The sequence below is a fragment of the Erigeron canadensis genome, chromosome 5 (genome assembly GCF_010389155.1).
Source record: "Erigeron canadensis isolate Cc75 chromosome 5, C_canadensis_v1, whole genome shotgun sequence".
NCBI lineage: Eukaryota > Viridiplantae > Streptophyta > Magnoliopsida > Asterales > Asteraceae > Erigeron > Erigeron canadensis.
This window is the reverse complement of record NC_057765.1, coordinates 40787395-40807576: the sequence shown is the minus strand read 5'-3', so window position 1 is coordinate 40807576 and position 20182 is coordinate 40787395. Positions and strand designations below refer to the sequence as shown.

General features: G+C 33.6%; 4 protein-coding genes across 4 annotated transcripts; all 4 read right to left on the bottom strand.

Annotated features, from left to right (window-relative positions):
- Nucleotides 1-228: 228 nt before the first annotated feature.
- On the bottom strand, nucleotides 229-6385 carry LOC122599829 (vacuolar-processing enzyme-like). The gene is made up of 9 exons (XM_043772417.1): nucleotides 6206-6385; nucleotides 5932-6096; nucleotides 1725-1881; nucleotides 1559-1644; nucleotides 1269-1468; nucleotides 1148-1196; nucleotides 874-1068; nucleotides 559-747; nucleotides 229-430 (listed from the first exon to the last, which is right to left on the bottom strand). The coding sequence occupies exons 1-9, from the start codon at nucleotides 6383-6385 to the stop codon at nucleotides 248-250; spliced, it is 1404 nt and encodes a 467-aa protein (XP_043628352.1). The 3' UTR covers nucleotides 229-247.
- A 1329-nt stretch (nucleotides 6386-7714) lies between these two features.
- On the bottom strand, nucleotides 7715-10793 carry LOC122599868 (vacuolar-processing enzyme-like). The gene is made up of 11 exons (XM_043772465.1): nucleotides 10605-10793; nucleotides 10071-10235; nucleotides 9753-9909; nucleotides 9576-9661; nucleotides 9301-9500; nucleotides 9122-9170; nucleotides 8819-9022; nucleotides 8587-8724; nucleotides 8204-8219; nucleotides 8001-8053; nucleotides 7715-7897 (listed from the first exon to the last, which is right to left on the bottom strand). Exons 1-11 carry the CDS (start codon nucleotides 10791-10793, stop codon nucleotides 7715-7717), a joined length of 1440 nt encoding a protein of 479 aa, XP_043628400.1.
- Nucleotides 10794-12545: 1752 nt separating this feature from the next.
- On the bottom strand, nucleotides 12546-14933 carry LOC122599921 (vacuolar-processing enzyme-like). Its single transcript, XM_043772537.1, has 9 exons — nucleotides 14745-14933; nucleotides 14331-14495; nucleotides 13990-14146; nucleotides 13832-13917; nucleotides 13567-13766; nucleotides 13417-13465; nucleotides 13126-13329; nucleotides 12845-13036; nucleotides 12546-12742 (listed from the first exon to the last, which is right to left on the bottom strand). Exons 1-9 carry the CDS (start codon nucleotides 14931-14933, stop codon nucleotides 12560-12562), a joined length of 1425 nt encoding a protein of 474 aa, XP_043628472.1. The 3' UTR covers nucleotides 12546-12559.
- Nucleotides 14934-16766: 1833 nt separating this feature from the next.
- LOC122600884 (vacuolar-processing enzyme beta-isozyme-like) lies at nucleotides 16767-19612 on the bottom strand. The gene is made up of 9 exons (XM_043773661.1): nucleotides 19424-19612; nucleotides 19123-19287; nucleotides 18519-18675; nucleotides 18342-18427; nucleotides 18067-18266; nucleotides 17876-17924; nucleotides 17576-17776; nucleotides 17294-17485; nucleotides 16767-17211 (listed from the first exon to the last, which is right to left on the bottom strand). The coding sequence occupies exons 1-9, from the start codon at nucleotides 19610-19612 to the stop codon at nucleotides 17029-17031; spliced, it is 1422 nt and encodes a 473-aa protein (XP_043629596.1). The 3' UTR covers nucleotides 16767-17028.
- Between the last annotated feature and the right edge of the window lie 570 nt (nucleotides 19613-20182).

Sequence of the window (20182 nt, the reverse complement as noted above, 5' to 3'; positions counted from 1 at the left end):
ACTTCACGGATAATCCAATCCCTTGTTTCCATCCCTTCACGACTGCCGTACCAAGGCGTTATCAATAAAAGAAAGTACAGGGATAGATGATCAAACAAAAGAAATAATGTCCTTTGAGCTAGCTATGGTTCAAAGTAGTGCTCTCATTATTGAAACTTATACTATATTTTTGTAGCATTAAGAAAAATTACTTCTATAATTAATGTGTTCCTTCAATCGATCTACCACGGGCTTTGTTACTTATGGATCAAGCACTGTAGCCAACAATCACAGGGTTCCATTGCCCCATTTTATACGAGTTGCAAGCCTTCTTTGTAGCTTTCTCCATGGCTTTCTCAGTAACTCCATTGTTGCATAAGTTAGCGAATGTTCGTGTATGTTTCATGCCATACTGAGTCAATGATCCACAGTATCTCTCAAATGCACGGACCTTAAACAAGCAAATGTTACAATAAGTTAACAAACGACTCAAAAAAATAAAAATAAAAATAAAAAAAAGTCAGAAATCAAGTATCTAAATGATGGTATATTGAGCAAGAAGCGGAAAGTTTTCTTCACCATTGATCTAAGACAACCCCAATCATCCACAAGGGCTGATCCTGCATCTCTCACGACTCCATGTCCATCGCTTAATATATAACGATTGATCATATTCACACTGTTATCCAAATGAGACCTGTGTTTCGTTATTTTCTTGATTTCCTTGAGTAGTTCTGCCTTCTGTTGCAAATTTTCTGTTTTGTTGTACTACAAGGAATATATATAAAAGAGCATCATCCACTAATAGAAAAAGGCATATATATTGTGTATTTATTTATTGAATTTAGCAGTTGTTTGGTTCCCATAATGTTTAAGAATTTAGTATTCACACACCTTTCGCCACATTGAATAAAGATCTGCATCTCTCTGATTGACAACACCCATGGATATTGAATTGGGTTCTTCAGAAATCCTCCCCTTACTAGAACCTTGATAGACCGAAACAGTCTCATTACTAATCCTCAACGTACCATATTGCATCACATGGGATCCATACAAATAATCATTATTGGAAGTCCTCTTCTTTACCTATATATATATTTTTTGGTTTAGTTTCGTTTCAAATATTTATAATGCCGCAGATATTAATTAACAAAAAAATCATAACCTTCAAATATTGTTGTTCCAGAGTTTCGCGCCTCAAATCCTCTGAGTCACTATTGACATAACGGGACCAAATCGATCAACACCTAAATAATGAGCTACAAAAAACATTAGGAATAAAATACCTGTCTTCCGTCCATGAAACACTGTATAGGTCACCTAAGCAAGTGTTCAACTCTGGAATTGAATGAGCGTCGTCATCCGGACAATATGTGGCCCAACTATTCTCGGTTGCATTCGATGCAGTTGTCACATATATATTTAAATTTGTTGGTAGCAGACCTTCAAAGATACTTCCACTTTCACATGATTCTAAGTATATCACCTGCACTAAGCTCATCATTTTAAAAGCTTTTGTTATCAACTAATTAATTAAAATAAATGAGATCGAAGATTAAGAGAATATTAATTGTACCATCTCATCATATGTACCACTAGCATGCTTTGTTTTCAAAACATGGATGAACTCATCTGCATATATGTAAGGCGTGACCGGCATACCTATTACATTAACACGACCATGACATCAGTTAAAACAAATGAACATTTTGATCTGGGTAGATAAAACTAAAAAGTGGTACCAAGAATTCCAGGGCCTCCATGATCAGAGTAAAAGATAAAGATCTTATCGTTAGGTTTGCTCACTACCACTTTCCCGCTTCCCCCTTTCACTTTTGTTACGTCCCCAAGAAGCACACCATAGAAATTGGCCGCGTTCACACTCTTTCCGGTATAATCCTAGTCAGAGACAATGTTAACGTGTTCACATCTAGCAGTTTCAGTTCATGTTGGGATCGAGTCAGGATTTAACATTAAAGGGAATAAAAAAAATCATGTCGATTTAAAATTTGATGTTAAAAAGTTGTGTTAGTTAATTAGACAGGAACACACTTAATGAATCATTAACTAGATTCAGTTCAGTAATACACACGAGTATATATGGTAAAGCACGATAATAAAACGTAATAAATGAAAGTATGGTACGTAGTACAGTAATATTTTTCAGAAATATACATTCACTAAAAATGATGAATAATATATTGTTTCATTAATTTCATCTGGTATGTAGACTTGTAGTTTACATTCAATGGAAATATTGATTACAATATAATTTGTTTATTTTAGAATTCCGGTAAATTTCTATATTGAGCTTTTCAAAAGTTACATAAATGTGTTATTTTTATTTGAAAGAAAAATGATCTCTTTAAATCGATACATCTTAAGGGCCGTATATGAGTCAATGCAAAGTGATTGACTACATAATTCCCATATCCAAAAAAAAAGGCCCATAAGACCCATATATAAAAAGAGCAACCCAAATAAGAAGGGCCAGTCCAGCTTTTTTAGCCGAGGGCGAGGCATATAAGTCAAAAACTCAAAATTAGTTAGCATTAAATATTTATAGTAAATTAACAATTACTGATTAATAATTTCAGAACATTGAGATCTTGGTATTTTTGGTTCAAATTTTAGTGCGACCAAAATGCTTTTAACAATGAAGTCATGAGTTTCTCAGAATAGGTTTTAAATTAAGTTGAATATATGAATAAATATTTGATAAGTCCAAATTTACCGTTAAATAATTCTAATAGATATAAAAATAAATAAAATTGAGATAGTTAGTGTCGATAATTCATTCAAAGAATGAAACAGGCCAATATACCAATGTTCCCGATTGTTCTTCAACAAATATAATTGTAAACAACTATAAAAGTTTAATTAAAAAACATTTGAGAAACTTGACGAAAGTCCCTAATGAATATTATTATATTAATCTTAGTTAACATAATGCAATATGGTTGTTTTAGATTTTGGTTTTAGCTTAAAAAGGTAATTTGAAATAGTGTTTAACTTGTTTTATATAGGGATTTTCTAAACTGTGCCTACTAGGCACACGATATAACATTTATTACTTTCTATTTTTTTACAAGTCATAGTTCACCATTAATGAAATTTTATAATTCATATAATTCCATTTCTATTATTTCCTTGAATTGATATCTTTTTAATGATGTATACATCCGAATTCCAACACAAAGTTTCCGTCTAACTCTCTTTTCATTTTTATGTAATGCTAGTATTTTATTTAACGATTTTGTATTATTTTTCAGATATTTTATATCAACTATATGTAAAATTTAAATTATTAGTTAAAATGAACAAATGGATGAAAAACTAATATAGATTCAACTCAAATTGAATTATCAATAACAAATTAGACTTAAAACTTAAAAGAGTAAATAGGATTCTTGGTGCTCTAACATAGGATTTTTTTTCTCTTACTTGTTTATGCATTATCTTTATTTTTGTTTTTGTTTTTCTCTAATTTAATAAAATAACCATTTGAACAAAATTATATGAACATGAAAAAGTTGAATTATATATACACGTGGAAGGTGAATATAAGGTTGTCTTTAATGTAAGTTTAGATGAGAATTTCTCATATCTTAATATTTAAATTATTGTAAACATGAGACTCAAAATATTGATTTATTTTGCAACAAAGTATTAAATTATATATAGTATGTTATTTATATATGGAGTAAATTACTCTTTTCGTTTATGAAGTTGGCACGTTTTTCACTTTTGATCCTTAAAGTGAAAAAATTACAGTTTTGACCTTAAACTTGACAAATTTTTTCAATCGTGGTCCTTTGGCTAGACGGAGTTAAATTTTGGCCGTTAACGTTATACCCGAGGGACTAAAAGTGAAAAACGTGACAATTTTAGGGACGAAAAATGTAAGTCATTCTTCCATTCATTTTCTCTAACAAGATTCCGGCCTCCGGTCATCTTCTCCGATGGACTCACAAACTTATTATTTACACCCAATGACCAACTCCATTTCTAGCTAGCCATTGAGGGACGAAAAGGGTGGCTTTCCCCTCTCTTTATCACTCTTTCTTGCCACTTCCATGATACGTTGTTGTTTTCATGTTTGAGCCAATGATTTCTAAACTCCACATTAATCTATCAATCAACAACCATTCAAAATTATATATTATGTGTTCTATCATCTGCTGCTGGTGCTCAATTATATTCATATCTATATTTATATTTCTATCCGGCTTGATGTTGAATGTACATTATTGGCGATGATGATACTTATTTGCAATATCTTATAAGTTTTTTTCCCGAGCATAAATCGGATAACGGGTGAATTCGGGCCATATCTTGGTTGACTGACTGTAAAGTTTTGGTTGTAAACAAAAATCCACTCGTACGTACGAAATTTATATTGTATCATTTGAGTAAATGATTTTGTTTGTGGTTTAGATTTGAATTAAAAGTCGAGTTTTTATTAGGTATCATCGAAAAATAAATGTTTAGTCAGAAATTCCATCGGACTAGATGATCAGAGAAGATGACCGGAAAAAAAAAAATGGAAGAATAAATTTATTTGTGAAAATTTCATTTTTCGTCCCTCAATGGCTAGCTAGTAATGGAGTTGGTCATTGGGTGTAAATAATAAGTTTGTGAGTCCATCGGAGAAGATGACGGGAGGCCGGAATCTTGTTATTGAAGAATGAATTACATTTTCCGTCCCTAAAGTTGGCACGTTTTTCACTTTTAGTCTCTCGGGTGTAACGTTAACGGCCAAAAATTAACTCCGTCTGGCTAAAGGACTACGATTGAAAAAATTGGCCAAGTTTATGGTCAAAATTGTAATTTTTTCACTTTAGGTATCAAAAGTGAAAAACGTGCCAACTTCAAGAACGAAAAGTATAATTTACTCTTATATATGAGATAGTAATAAGATAATTCTGAAAAAAAATTATAATAAGATAATATAAAAGAGCATATATACAGTAGAAAATACTTTAACATCTTCATATAAGATTTGTCAATTGTCACGAAGATAATGGATTCAATTGTCACGAAGATAATGGATTGGAAATCGAGTATAAGGATCAGGAGGTTATCAAAATTAAAGTGGATATATCAAATTAAAGTAGGATAGAAATGGAGTTATAAGAATTATAAAATCACATTAATTGTGAACTATGACTTCTAAATACAGAATGGAAAGTAATAAATGTAACATCCTGGGTCTAGTATGACCAATATTTATAGTCAATCTATATAAAGAATAATTATTTAATGTCACCAGTTTAATTTTTCACATTTGCATTAATAAATAGGTAATAATAATAAATATAAATACTAAATATATCTATGGGTTGTAATTAAGGTATGTAAAATAGTTGTACGTTTGTCATAAAATTTGAGGTTGAATTTTTGGTATGAATAACTTTTTATACACATTAACCACAACTCTTATGATTTTATTTAACTTTTTGTTTTTTTAGTTTTTGTTATAACTACTAATTTATGGTTGCCTATTTTTAAAAAAGAAAATAATAAACCTTTATAAATAATACTCTTAACTATATGATCATGACATATAGTAAAATCGTAGGACTAGATTATGAGAGAGAAAAATTGAATTACACTCGTCATGTTTCAAGGTTTTAAAGAAAATTATTATATAGTTTTTCTTTTAAAATGTTCTAAAAATATTTGTAATGTACCTCCTCTGTCCCAATTTAAATCTCATAGTTTGACATTTTGGGGTTTTATTGTTTAATTTTGACCGTCTAAATTTTTATTTGTGTTATGTAATACTTGATGTATAATAAATCGGTTGAGTTTTATATGTATTTTACAATGATATAACCTTCATCAAGTATTATAAAACACAAACAATTATATTTATGGTTAAAGTCGCAGAAAAAAGACTTTGACAGTCAAACATGGACATATAAATTGAGACGGAGGGAGTAGTACCTTTGGCACACCCGCATATACATCCGATCCTTTGGGATGGTTGATTATAACACCTGGGAGTGGATTGTCCAAGTTATTTGCAATATCATCGTACATAAACACTATTATGTTTTCATCCTTCAATCCACCTCGCTTCAATACTTGGTACGCATGACAAACATCAGCCTGATCGAATTGATAATGCGTACGTATTAGACCACATTGACTTTTTGTCTTTTGCATTTTTCATTAATAGACACATAACATGAAATGGAAATTTGAAAAAAATGCTCACCTGATGTCGATAATTATAGTATCCGTATGAACCAGCTACCAGAATAGCCCATATAGTGCTATCACTGTCTTTTGATTTGGTCGTTGATTTGAAAGAGTTAAACGAGCTTAGCCAGCTGCTAGCTTCGGAGAGTTGTACCATGAGCATAACGAGTAGAAACAATTTAAGTTGGAAAACCATGATACAATTTTATATTTTGCAAAGGTAAAGAAGACAAATAGATAAAATAACAAAAATTTCTTAAGGTTTTCCAGTACAAGAAAACCAAGTCGTCTATAATGAGTTGATTTGTTAGCTAAAAGGTAGAGAAATAACATATACAGATGTAGTATATATAGGATTGAAAAAAGTTTAAAAATTATATGCATTAAGTATTAATACTTACAAATGTTCCAAATCCTGCATTTTTCATTTAATTTAATGTTAGAATAAATTGGTCTATAAAATTTAATTCATGTCCATAAAAATGTGGACTCTTGAACCTTTAGGGCGTGTTTGGTTCACATAATGTTTTTTAAATGAACAAAATCTTTCGAAGGAATTGGAATCTGAAGGAATGAGATTTAACGGAATGTTTTTGATTTTTTGATAATCCAAATAAATGGAGATTCCATCAAATGATGAAATGTTTACATTCCTACAGAATGAAATTCCTCATTCTTTGAACAACCAAACGCACTAAGGAATGAAATTCAATTCCAATTCCACCAGATTTTATCAAATTCTATAAAACAAACGTGACCTTAGTATTTTTTTTTTAATTTTTTTATTTTTTATATATAGTGTTTTGTTTGTTTGTTTGGTTTTGTTATTTAGCCATTAATGTTTACAAATTTGGTCACCCCCATTAAATTTTAGCTTCTATGTGAACTCTTATATATAGTCTTTTCTTCTTTTTTTTTAATTATTTTTTTTAGTTTTTGTTTTAGACTTCTGTTTTTATTTGACTTTTGAGGGTTTTTTATATGTTTAATACGACAAATTGTTTAATTCCAATGGAAGATTTGTGTAGCTTAATATATATGTTGATAGATAATGAAACCTATCCTTCAATAGCGTTTCGGAAATAATATATCTTCTTAACTACTGTACAAAAAATCATAACATATGACAAAATCAAAAAATAAGATTTGAAAAGAAAATTAATACGCCCCCCATATCCCCACCACTATTTTTTGGTATCTCGATCACTACTACTTTTTGCAGCGAGGGTCGCTGCAAAAAGTAAAAAAAGTGCGGGCCCCCATGTCTATAATGGTAAATATGGCAGAATAAAAGCAGGCCCCCTGTCAGAGTCGCTGCAAAAAGTCTGGTCGGGTTACCAAAAAGGTGATCGGGTTACCAGGCGCCAATTAATATCATGTTTTGATGGTTTTAAGGACCTTTCGTTCGAAATTTTATTCCAACTGGTGCTACGTGCAGTTATTGCAAATACAAAGTTTAAATCTTAACAAAGCAAACTACTTCTTTGCTCATAAGATTTATATGTCTTGTGTTCATATATATAGATCAAGCACTATAACCAACAATCGCAGGATTCAACTGGCCCATTTGATATGAGCTGCAAGCCTTCTTTGAAGCTTCTTCCATGGCTTTCTCAGAAATTCCATTGTTGCATAAATTAGCGAATGTTCGTGTATGTTTCATGCCGTACTGAGTCAATGATCCGCAGTATGTCTCATATGTCCGAATCTAAAAACATTAAAATTTCAATAGCTTATCAGACATAAGTAATCAGAAATTCAAATAATCGTCAAACGTAAAGAGAAAAAAAAAACCCAAAAGATTTGTTCACCATGGATTTAAGACATCCCCAATCATCCACAAGTGCCGATCCTTGGCTTCTCACTGATCCTTCCGCACAGTGGCGTATCCACATGCAAGTGAGAGTACCCTATATAAGCAAAAAAATTTTAGCTAATTAAGTATTTTTTTAATTAATTTTTAGTTAATTAAGTTACCTATAGTGCATATTCTCAAAAATATTAATGCATACACCTGAATTAATGATTGACTAAAAAATGATTGTTAATTTAGTCATTTTATAAAAAAGAAAATGCTCTTTAATTAAACCTACTAATGATTGAAAGCTAATGAAATGAATAAAGATATTTGGTTGTAGAAAATAAGCTATTCAATGCTTAGAAGTGGGTAATGGGACATTACTCAATAAATTGGGGGTTAAGATAATCGTTGCTTTACTCATTCCTTTATCCGAATCTTTACACGAAGAGATATATGAATGAAAAGTAAGTATACTTGTATGTTTTAGTGTACTAATTGAGTCTTGAATAAGTTGTTAATCAGACCCAAAACCCGAACGAAGTCCCATAAAAAGAATGCGATATTTATTTGATTTTTTTTTTTTTTTTGTTGCGTACCGATCCTTGTTTATTTCCTAGTAAATAGCCTTCAATTTTGGCTACACTGGTATCCAAATGAGACCTATGTGCGGAAATCTTGTTGATATTCTCGTATAGTTCCTGCTTCTCTTGTGATCCGTCTTCTAATCTGTTGTACTGTGTGAAATATATAATAACATCAATCCACTACTAATTAAAGAATCAATCATATCTAAAGCAGTTTGGTGTATATATCTTTGATTCATCATACCTTTTGTCGCATTCCATAAATGTCTGCATCTCTTTCGTTTACAACACCCATTGAGCCGAAAGACTGAACTGTGTCTGCAGAGACGTTGCCAGGAGCAGAACCTTGATAAACCGAAACAGTCTCGTTGCTTATGCTTACAGTACCGTATTGCATCACGTGAGATCCTTGAGCAGTATTGTTACTATTTAAAGTCCTCACCTTCACCTGTATATATTTAATGTGATTTTGTTTCAGTCTTTCAGATACTTGTAGATTTGTAAAGTTAATTCAACAAAAGGCCAAAAAAAAAAACCCTTGACTTGCCTTTGAATATTGTTGTTCCAAAGTTTCAATCCTCAAATTCGCAGAGTCGCTACGAACCAAAAGTCAGACAGAGAGACCAAATTAACAGCATAAATAAGAACTGTTAGCATATACCAAATGTGGTCTAATTAAAAAGCAATATTGTTGGTAAAAGTAGTGTGTGCAGGAAAAAGAATTACCTGTCTTCCATCCATGAAACACTGAATAAGTCACCTAAACAGGTGTCGAACCCTGGGGGTGGAGGAGGGTTCATATCCGGGCAATATGTGGCCCAACCAAGTTCTTTTGGATTCGTTGAAGTTATCGCATATATGTTAAGATCTGAAGGCAGCAGACCTTGGATAATACTTCCACTATCACATGCTTCAATATATAAAACCTGCAAAATTACATTCAAATGATTACTCTTTTTCATTGCTGATGAGTAATTAAGTCAGAGGAAAATTTATATTACCATCTCACTATAGGTACCCATTGCATGCTTTGTTTTCAAAACATCAATGAAAGTGTTGGCTTGAATGTAAGGTAGTATTGGCATGCCTTTGGTAATTGACACAATAATTTTGTTAGTAGAGAACAAATTAGGATTTTGATCATGTCAAGAAAAAGCATAATTCGGAGATGAGATTACCAAGAATTCCAGGGCCGCCATGATCGGTGTAATACACAAAGATTTTATCCTCAGGTTTGCTGGCTACAACTTTCCCACTTCCACCCTGCACCGCTGTTGCATTACCTAGAAGTACAGCGAAGAAATTGGCTGCAGTCACGGTTTTGCCAGTGTAGTCCTAACAAAATTTCAATGTTTTCTTATTAAGCACCACTGTTTGATTAGTTCAATGAATCAATGGGTTAATGCATCATATTTACAGAGTGTATGTGACTGATTCAATAACGATCGTATTACACTAAAAATGAATAAGAATAGTAAGATTGATAGTTAGTGTACCTTTGGCACCCCAGCATAGACATCTGAGCCGTTGGGACTGTTGATAATTGTTCCGGGTCGTGGGTTGCTTGGATCATTGGCAATATCATCATACATAAACACGACTATGTTTTCATCTTTCAACCCACCTCGTTTTAGAATTTGATATGCATGACAAACATTTGCCTGGATTGATAGAATGATGCATTATAAAGAATCTGCAACTGTTTATTTTCTACACATTGTTCATACTTGAAGGTGTAAAACTCTTAGCACATATATATATGTGTGTGTGTGTGTGTCAATGGTGGTGTGCATTTTCTAAAGCTGTCTATATCAATTTGTAACACATGAGTTGTCCACTGCACGTAAGAATAATAATCTTACGCTTTTGTGTCTGAATATTTCGTCTATTATGTTTGTATCTACTAACCTATCTTATGTTCTACAGTTATTGTTTAGGTCTTTGAATGTACATTAACAAGTCATGACAGATGAATCCATCGGTGATGCGCAGATACTTTTTTACAAGCAAGAATTTCAGTAAATATTCACCTGATGACGGTAGTTGTAGTACCCGTTAGAACCGGCAACAAGAACTGCCCATATAGTGCTATCATTTCCTGGTTCTTTGGCTGAAAAGGAAGTAGAGAACAAGCTTGGTCGGCTAGCGTTGGAGAGTTTTACCAGAAGTACTATTAGCAGTAATAATTTAAGTTTGGAAAAGCTGGTCCAAATCGCCATATTTAACATAATGATTGATGGTTCAGTAACTTTAAATGGACCCATCTATATATATACGCTGGACAGGTTTGTTTAGGTTTCACCGAACAAGAAAATCTAGCTGTCTAAAATGGTATTCGGTTTTGAGCAAAGTTGCAGACAAAAAGATTGCATCGAAAAAGAATTAAATATAACTAGGTCAGAATGTTAAGTTCATCTGGCACGAAGATATCAATGTCCAAACTTTGTCTTTTCATTCATTGCTATCCACCAGGAAACAAAAAGCTGACCATTTCAATTGTGTCATGCACAAAAACTCAAGGAAACATGTAGATTGATAGCAAAAATATAAACTACTTCAAGTTCATACATCAAACATAATCTGATATAGTGATATATCAAACACATCACCTGCAGTTTATGCAATATTATTCTCAAATGTTCACACTCGAGTACAAATAAAGGTTTTTCTTAAATTATATATATAGTGATAATTTGTTGATGACTACATGAAATAGCATAGCAGAGATCCATACAACAACGTAAGTAACACCACAATGGGTCAAAGGGAGATGGCCAGAAAGCAGGGTCATGGTCAACGATTGGGCCAAAAAAAGCAGGAGTAAGTTTTAAGGGACTGGGCCAAAAAGCAGAGTCAGTGTCAACACACTCGGAACATGGACAGAGCCTAAAACTAGACATGGGGCCTAAACAGCATAGAAAATGAGCATCACATGTTTGTGAAGCAGGTCGAGGCAGTGCATTAAGTAAAATAGTTGGGAACTTTGGACATAGCCATGTTTTATGATAAAAGTATAAAACCCACTTAGAAAAGCCCTTAATAATGCTAAGATCCCAAATCAATTAAGAGTAAACCGAAAGACTTGTATACGATAGGTATAGCATACAGAACTTCAAGTTTTACTTATTCAAGCTTGTCAAGCTGCAGGGCCGTGACAGAGCTATGGAGGGTTAATGGGTATTGGTCACCACCCTGAAAGGTCTTGGCCAAATCTTTAACCATGTGTGAAACTCTGAAAAAATATCTTAGTTTCCTGTATTTTTAGGGTCATGCTTAGGTTTTTTTTTGTTACAAGTCAATATGGCTTAAATGAAGAAAACTTATGGGTCAGCCAGGTCAGGTGAACAAAGCAATATCTATACAGATTTCATTTCATGTGATTCAGAAAGCAGCTAAAAAGAATGGCCAAAGGTTTACGAGTTTCATGTTGTACTTTTTTATGGATCAAGTTTTATATCGATTATATGTAAGTTCAAAGGTGGCAAAAAAAAAAAAACGCCAAAAATAAGTTAAAGCCCGCCAAATACAAGTCGAAGATCAAAAAGTATAGCAAGACTATTTGTATTTTCACCCAATAACGAAGAAAAGAATACCCAATTTCTATTTTTGTTCAAAGATATTGGATGTGTTTGATTTCACATCAGGTCATCAGTAATCTTGACCATTGATATATAGTTAAGTTAAATATCGTGTGTTATCATAATCATATCATTTTTAGTTTGCTATAATCTTACATTTCAATGATACGTACTGATAACTTTTATATAGTACTTTTCAAAACGAAAAAAGTACTGACTTTTTTGATGCCCTTTGTTCTATTCTTCCTAGCATGACCAAAATTACAGAGATGGAATCGTAATTAAACAAGAAACACACAGTTTGAGCTTTGATTCCAACTGGAGGTACAGTTAATGCAAATACGAAGGTACTTAAAGAAAGTACTACTTTGCTTATTCGATTACCCTCTGGTTTAATTATGTGAAGATCAAGCACTGTAACCAATAATCGCAGGATTCAATTGGCCCATTTCATATAAGCTGCAAGCCTTCTTTGATGCTTGTTCCATGGCTTTCTCAGAAATTCCATTGTTGCATAAATTAGCGAATGTTCGTGTATGTTTCATGCCATACTGAGTCAATGATCCGCAGTAGGTCTCATATGTCCGAACCTTAAAAATGCAAAATTTCAATAGCTTATCAGACAGAAGTAATCAGAAATCCAAATAACTGTCAAATGGAAAAAGAAAAAAGAAAAAAAAAAGTTTGTTCACCATGGATTTAAGACATCCCCAATCATCCACAAGTGCCGATCCTTCACCTCTAACAGATCCTTGTTTATTTCCTAATAAGTACCCTTCAATTATACCTACACTGCTATCCAAATGAGACCTATGTGCCGAAATCTTCTTGATCTTCTGGTATAGTTCCTCCTTTTCTAGTGATCCGTCTTTTAAGTGGTTGTACTGTGAGAAATATGAAATAGCATGAAAACACTAATTGAAAAGGATCAATCATATTCAGGTTTGGTGTATATATCTTTGATTCCTCATACCTTTTGTTGCATTACATAAATATCTGCATCTCTTTCATTCACAACACCCATGGAGTTGAAAGACTGTATTGGGTCCGCAGAGAAGTTCCCGGGAGCAGAACCTTGATAAACCGAAACAGTCTCGTTGGTCATGCTTACAGTACCGTATTGCATCACATGAGATCCCCTAGAAGTATCGTTATAATTGTAAGTCCTTGTCTTCACCTATAAATTATTTTGTGATTTTGTTTCAAACACTTGTAGATATATAAGATTAAATCAACAAACCTAAAACAAAAACTGAATACTAACCCTTAAGAATTGAAGTTCCAAAGTTTCAAGCCTCCGATCCGTGGAGTCACTAAGACCAAAAATTCATACAGAGAGACCAAATCAAGGGGAAATAATATGTGGTGAATAAGCAGACGCTAAAACGTGTCCGTGAGGTGAAAAGAAAATTACCTGTCTTCCATCCATGAAACACTGAATAAGTCACCTAAGCAAGTGTGGAAATCTGGGGGTGGAGGTGGGTTCATGTCTGGACAATATGTGGCCCAACCAAGTTCTGTTGCATTTGTTGAAGTTGTCACATATATATTCAGATCTTCGGGCAATAGACCTTCAAAAATGCTGCCACTGTCACATGCTTCAATATATAAAACCTGCATTTTACAATCAGGTGATTACTTCTCGATCAGAAAACGATTGAGAGCTATATATATCTTACCATTTCGTCATAGGTACCCATTGCATGCTTTGTTTTCAAAACATCAACGAAATCCTTGGCGTAAATGAAAGGCACATTTGGCATGCCTATGTCAGTAGAAAGCAGATTAGAATTGTCATATTGGTCAACCAAACAATATATTTAAATCATGAGACTACCAAGAGTTCCAGGGCCGCCGTGATCAGTGAAATACACAAAAATCTTATCATCAGGTTTGCTGGCTACAACTTTCCCACTTCCACCCTTCACTGCTGTTACATTGCCTAGAAGCACAGCGTAGAAATTGGCTGCAGTCACATTTTTGCCCGTATAATCCTAACAACATGTTAAAGTATGCTTATCAAACACCATCATTGATTAGTTCAATGATTCAATGGGTTCACGTATCATATTATTTATGTATACGGACTATATGTCACTGACTAATAAAAGTACTTGCAACTGAAGTTTCCATAACAATCATAAAGATGAAAAATATTAAGATTGGTAGTTAGTGTACCTTTGGCACACCAGCGTAAACATCTGAGCCGTTGGGACTGTTGATTATAGTACCAGGTCGTGGGTTGTTTTGATCATTGGCAATATCATCATACATAAACACGACTATGTTTTCATCTTTCAACCCGCCCCGTTTCAGTATTTGATATGCATGACAAACATTTGCCTGGATTGATAACATATATCAGATGCATTAACATACAATCTTTACATGTTTATTTACTCCATGCCCAAAAAATGTTCATATTTTTTAGACATTGTTCATACTTAAACGTGTAAATTGCACCTATATGTGTGTGTGTGTGTGTGAAATTATACAACAATTTGGTATAGATATAAATTTGATGCTTATTTGACACCATAAAGTTATTTGCTCAGATTCGGTTTACAAATATGAATTTGTTGAAAGTTTCACCTGATGGCGATAATTTTGGTACTCTTGAGAACCAGCAACAAGAACTGCCCATACAGTGCTATTGTTTTCTTGTTCATTGGCCGAAATGGCAGAATGGAACAGGCTTGTCCGGCTTGCGTTGGAGAGTTGTACCAGAAATACTGTAAGTAGTAACAGTTTGAGTTCACAAAAGCTGGTCCATATCGCCATTTTAAGCAAAATGATATGATGATGTAATAACTTTAACTGGTCACATCTATATATGTACACTGGGAGGAGTTGTTAAAGTTGCATCGAACAAGAAATTCTGGCCGCCTAAAATGGTTTTGGGTGTTTGGGTCAGACAAAAAGATGTAGGAAACATAAGTTAAAAACTACTACGGTTAGAAACTATTGTTCGTTTCACAAGAAGATAGCAATGTCCAAGTTTGTGTTTTGATTCATCACCATTTAGCATGAAAAACCGAAATTCTGTTTCTCCATTTTCTTGAACAAAGCCTCACATAATCCTGTATATTTGGTAGTGTATATATAAAGTAGATCATACATTAGAATCCATTATACAACAGGGTCAAACCCATATATTAAACATAGTATGTGAAATTAAACACAACCCCCTCCGGCAGTTTAAGCAATAAGATTTTCGAACGTTCAAACTGGAACTCAAATAAGAAAAATTAAATAACCTGAAATAATCAATGTGATGGGAACTGGTTGATAATAAAAACATAGGTAACACGACACTGGGTCAAAGGGAGATGGCCAGAGAGCAGGGTCACTGTCAAAGGATTGGGCCAAAAAAGCAGAATCAGGGTCGACACATGAGGCCCAGGACATAGACAAGATCTGTTCATGGTTCTTACTTCCTAAATAGCATGGTTTCACTTTATTGTTAAGCTCTTTCAAAGAATGCTTAAGATTTTGTTAACTTTTTTACACTTATAACCACGTATCAATTATATCAACTGACTGTTCTCTTCGTTCAAAAGTGTTCATCATGGGTTTTTACTTCTCTATGTTACTACTCTTTACATAAAAGTATTAGGTGACAGAAAATTTTAGATGTTATTGTTGGATATGATCGATATCCTACTTGTTTAATCTGAGTTCGTTTTTTTCATGTTGTTGTTTATTGACTGGGCATATGATATCCTTGTAACATACTCTTGATTTATGAATTATAATAATCTTGCTATTATAGGTTAGGTGGATCTTGCAGCGACGATTAGGTGTTAGAATTGGATCACTAATCGTGACTGTCTCTAGTGGTAAAAAATGATTAATGTGACCTTGCTAACAATCGATTTATACTCGTATTACAGTAGCTGAAGATTAGTAATATAAAATTATGCTCTCGACTCAATAACATGAGAACTGGCATGAGGTTTCCCTTGAACTTATTTGGTACCCATGGTGTCATAAAGGATCATGGAATCTCGGTTTGTTTTGATTTATATATAACTAGATGAAATGAGACAAAGTAAAATCATCTATTAAAAGCTTACAAATATAATTTGTTGAAATGGTAAGACCTAAAACACTCATATAGGCTTGTCAAGCTTCAGGGGCAAAACGGAACTAGGGAGGGTGAGCAGCTGTAGGTTAGCCTTAGAGGGAGCATTTCTTGACAAATTTTTTAAGAATGCATTTGAAAGTTGATAAATATATTAATTTCCTGTATCTTATTGGGCCACCTTCAAATATATTTTATGGGTCAAAATGTAGAAACATATGGGTCAGACAGATAATGTTCATTTTGACCACATGCCACATATAACCCAAATCAAGTACCCCTAAGCTCATGAATCAATTACCACTTTTCTCATTTTATTGGCAAGTTATATGTAACAGAAAAGGATGTCACAAGCATAAACTACTATACTTGGTCTTTAATTAGTGTCACTTTTTGTATTTAGTCACCTACTGAAATAAGTGATGAAGATTTACCACAAGAAATTTGCTCTCTAAGTTAGGAGATATAATGAATGAGTAACCTTATAGATAGCTAGAATCATGTTATCGTATCATATTGATTACACTTTATTGACAGCATACATACTATATTAGAACAATAACAGAAAAGTTTCCTTGCACATACTATTGACTTTTCTGATGCCCTTTGTTCTTCTACTCCAAGCATAATCAAAATTACAAAGATAGTTTGGTAATTGAACAAGAACCATGTCGTTTTGAGCTGATTCAGTTCGGTTTTACATTTATTGCAAATGATATACTCTAAAAATGAAAACAAAACAAACCATTTCCTTGCCCGTTTGATCTACCACCTTTTTTACATGTATAGTGATTAAGCACTGTAACCGACTATCACAGGATTCCATTGCCCCATATCATATGAGCTGCAAGCCTTCTTTGAAGCTTCTTCCATGGCTTTCTCAGAAATTCCGTTGTTGCATAAAATAGCGAATGTGCGTGTATGTTTCATGCCATACTGAGTCAACGATCCGCAGTAGGTCTCAAAGGTTCGAACCTTAATTGATCAAAAGTTGCAATAAGTCAACTGAGAAAAGTCAACTATGGTAAAGTAAAGATGAAAGATTAAGTTTTTTCACCATAGATTTAAGACACTTCCAATCATCTACAAGGGGAGATCCTGCAGGTCTTGCTGATCCTTGTTCATTGCCTAATAAACTGGTTTTGATCACATTAACACTGCTATCCAAATGTGCCCTGTGTTCAGTTATTTCTGTAATTTTCTGAAGTAGGTCATGTTTCTGTTCTGAGCCTTCTGTTAATTGATTGTGCTGAAGAGCATAGAATTTAACATCAGTCCATTACAAGAAAACGCAGCAATCATATCCAAGTGTCGTGTAGTATTCTTTTAACATGCATACCTTATGCCACATTGCATAGAGATCCGCATCTCTTTGGTCAACAACACCCATTGAGTCAAAAGACTGAAGTGGGTCAGCAGAGAGGTTCCCAGGAGCAGAACCTTGGTATGTTGAGACAGTCTCATTGCTTATGCTCAGAGAACCGTATTGCATCACATGAGATCCATATGTAGAATTGTTATTGTAAGTCCTCGTCTTCACCTACAAGTATTTTTTGATTTGTTTTGATATAAATATATGTAGTTCTATAGATATTAATCATTAATCAACAACAGAAAAATGAAAAACTATAATACCAACCTTCAAGTATTGTTGTTCCAAAGTTTCAATCCTTAAATCTTCCAAGTCACTAAAAACCAGAAAAAAAAAAAAAGTTATCATATAAACATGTTAATCAAAAACTACATGAAAATAGTCATTTTTGGTCACCGATGTATTGGAAATTTAGCTGAAACTACGTTGTACAAATACTGAAAGTCTGAAATACATACCTGTCTTCCATCCATGAAATACTGTATAAGTCACCTAAGCAAGTTTCGAAACCTGGTGGTGGGGGTGGTGTCATACTGGGACAATATGCGGCCCAGCTACTCTCATTTGCATTCGCTGCAGTAGTCACGAAAATGTTTAGGTTTGTAGGCAATAGACCTTCGAAAATGCTTCCACTTTCACATGCTTCAACATATAGAACCTGCATATATTTGACATATATATTTTTAGTTCTTTGTTGATCTACTCAATTAATCAAAAGAGAAATGCAGCTTACCATCTCATCATAGGTACCCATTGCGTGTTTTGATTCCAAAACTTCAATGAAATCATTCGCAAAAATGTAAGGCCCAGTTGGCATGCCTGTGGCAATTGACACGAAAATTGCATTAGTAAATAAGATATTAGAAGTATTATATTGGTCAACGAAAACAAATAATAGAATCGTGATTACATAGAATTCCAGGGCCACCGTGATCCGTGAAATACACAAATATCTTATCCCCAGGCTTGCTCGCTACAACTTTCCCACTTCCACCCTGCACCGCTGATGCACTGCCTAGAAGCACAGCGTAGAAATTGGCTGCAGTCACACTTTCACCCGTATAATCCTAAAAATTGTTCAATATTTTCATATTAAGCATAGTGGTTTTGTTAAAGTATGTGGTTTATGCATCAATCTAAATTGGATTTGTGACCAACTGATAATAGTTGTGACATGATATGATGCGACGATCATGATCTCTCAGCAACACGCATTTTCCAATTTTGCCAACCTTAAATTCAATGGGAGAAAGTTTCATGGTCTGTGAGAATCGGGTCATTTATAAGTAAAAGAAATTGCGAGCTTTTTGTGATGACTTCAAGCATTTTCCGGTCATTTGGGATCTTTTGGAAATTTTATGTTTTCAAGTTTTCACTGGCACTTATTTAGACCATTTAGTAGAATACTGTTGTTTGAAGTCTCTTGTCAGTTCGGCCCATTGGATCCAGTTATCAGAATGCATGTTTTTTATGTAATCAATCACTGGCAAAAGAGTCTGCAATTGATAGCATACCTTTGGTACGCCAGCGTAGACATCAGAGCCATTTGGACTATTAATTATGACACCAGGTCTCGGGTTGAGTGAACTATTGGCAATATCATCATACATGAATACGATTATATTTTCATCTTTCAAGCCACCTCGCTTCAATATTTGATACGCATGACAAACATCTGCCTGAAATGGTAGCAAACATATATACATATAACGAATTTTCACTTAGATTAAGTTATCTTCATATATGTTATGAGGAATGAAACTGTTAAGAGTGTTCATATAATCATATAACGAAAGTCCTTCCCTAAGTAATCACCTGGTGGCGATAATTAAAATAACCGTTGGAACCAGCTACTAGAACGGCCCATATTGTGCCATTGCTTTGTGGTTCATCAGTAGAACCAAGTTTATCAAACATACTCAACCTGCTGGCTCCGCAGAGTTGTACCAAAAGCACAGTAAGTACCAACAACTTGAGTTGGATAAGGATGGTCCAATTAGCCATATTGAAATAAAAGGATTGGTAATTCAATGAGTTTGTATAGTGTTAAAGTCATGATCTCTATTTATACCATTGAATTTTGTATAGGATTTGCCGAACAAGAAATTGTTGCTGTCTTGAAATTATTTATGACCAAACATGATCAGACAAAAAGATAGTACGGGGGAACAAAGATGCAATAACAAGGTTGGAATAGCTAATTATGTTCATATTTGATACGATAATATCAATGTACAAATTTTGTCTTATGATTCATTACCGCGAAAGTTCATTTTATATACTGTATATATTATAAACATTGTTTTTAAACCTGAGTAATTGCGAGTTGACATGAAATGGGTCACGGTCCAGGACAAAAGATGAATACCAGTTCCTATAGATATAGATAAGGTTGTTGACGAGAAACATATGAGAAAATAAGTCATTGACCACCCCAAATGTTGGGCATCTGTACACATTCATAGATTAGGACTGTAACACGTTACTACTTTTCACATTCTTTTTAGCATTGATATAATTGGAAGAAAACAACTGTTGAAAGAAAATAAACTTCTTGTGCATGAGATGAGTTAG

Bases quoted from the DNA above. Each gene is read 5' to 3' on its own strand.
- LOC122599829 (XM_043772417.1), bottom strand. From the start codon at position 6,385: ATGGTTTTCCAACTTAAATTGTTTCTACTCGTTATGCTCATGGTACAA. The intron at 1,469-1,558 runs GTACAATTAATA...AGCTTAGTGCAG, and splicing joins GTGGTACATATGATGAGATG to GTGATATACTTAGAATCATG. The intron at 1,069-1,147 runs GTTATGATTTTT...ATATATATATAG, and splicing joins TGGAACAACAATATTTGAAG to GTAAAGAAGAGGACTTCCAA.
- LOC122599868 (XM_043772465.1), bottom strand. From the start codon at position 10,793: ATGGCGATTTGGACCAGCTTTTCCAAACTTAAATTATTACTGCTAATA. The intron at 9,910-10,070 runs GTACACTAACTA...AAATTTTGTTAG, and splicing joins TCTATGCTGGGGTGCCAAAG to GACTACACTGGCAAAACCGT. The intron at 8,725-8,818 runs GTATGATGAATC...TATTTCACACAG, and splicing joins TTTATGGAATGCGACAAAAG to TACAACAGATTAGAAGACGG.
- LOC122599921 (XM_043772537.1), bottom strand. From the start codon at position 14,933: ATGGCGATATGGACCAGCTTTTGTGAACTCAAACTGTTACTACTTACA. The intron at 13,918-13,989 runs GTAGTCTCATGA...CTACTGACATAG, and splicing joins CGGCGGCCCTGGAACTCTTG to GCATGCCAAATGTGCCTTTC. The intron at 13,037-13,125 runs GTATGAGGAATC...TATTTCTCACAG, and splicing joins TTTATGTAATGCAACAAAAG to TACAACCACTTAAAAGACGG.
- LOC122600884 (XM_043773661.1), bottom strand. From the start codon at position 19,612: ATGGCTAATTGGACCATCCTTATCCAACTCAAGTTGTTGGTACTTACT. The intron at 18,676-19,122 runs GTATGCTATCAA...AACAATTTTTAG, and splicing joins TCTACGCTGGCGTACCAAAG to GATTATACGGGTGAAAGTGT. The intron at 18,428-18,518 runs GTAATCACGATT...CAATTGCCACAG, and splicing joins CGGTGGCCCTGGAATTCTAT to GCATGCCAACTGGGCCTTAC.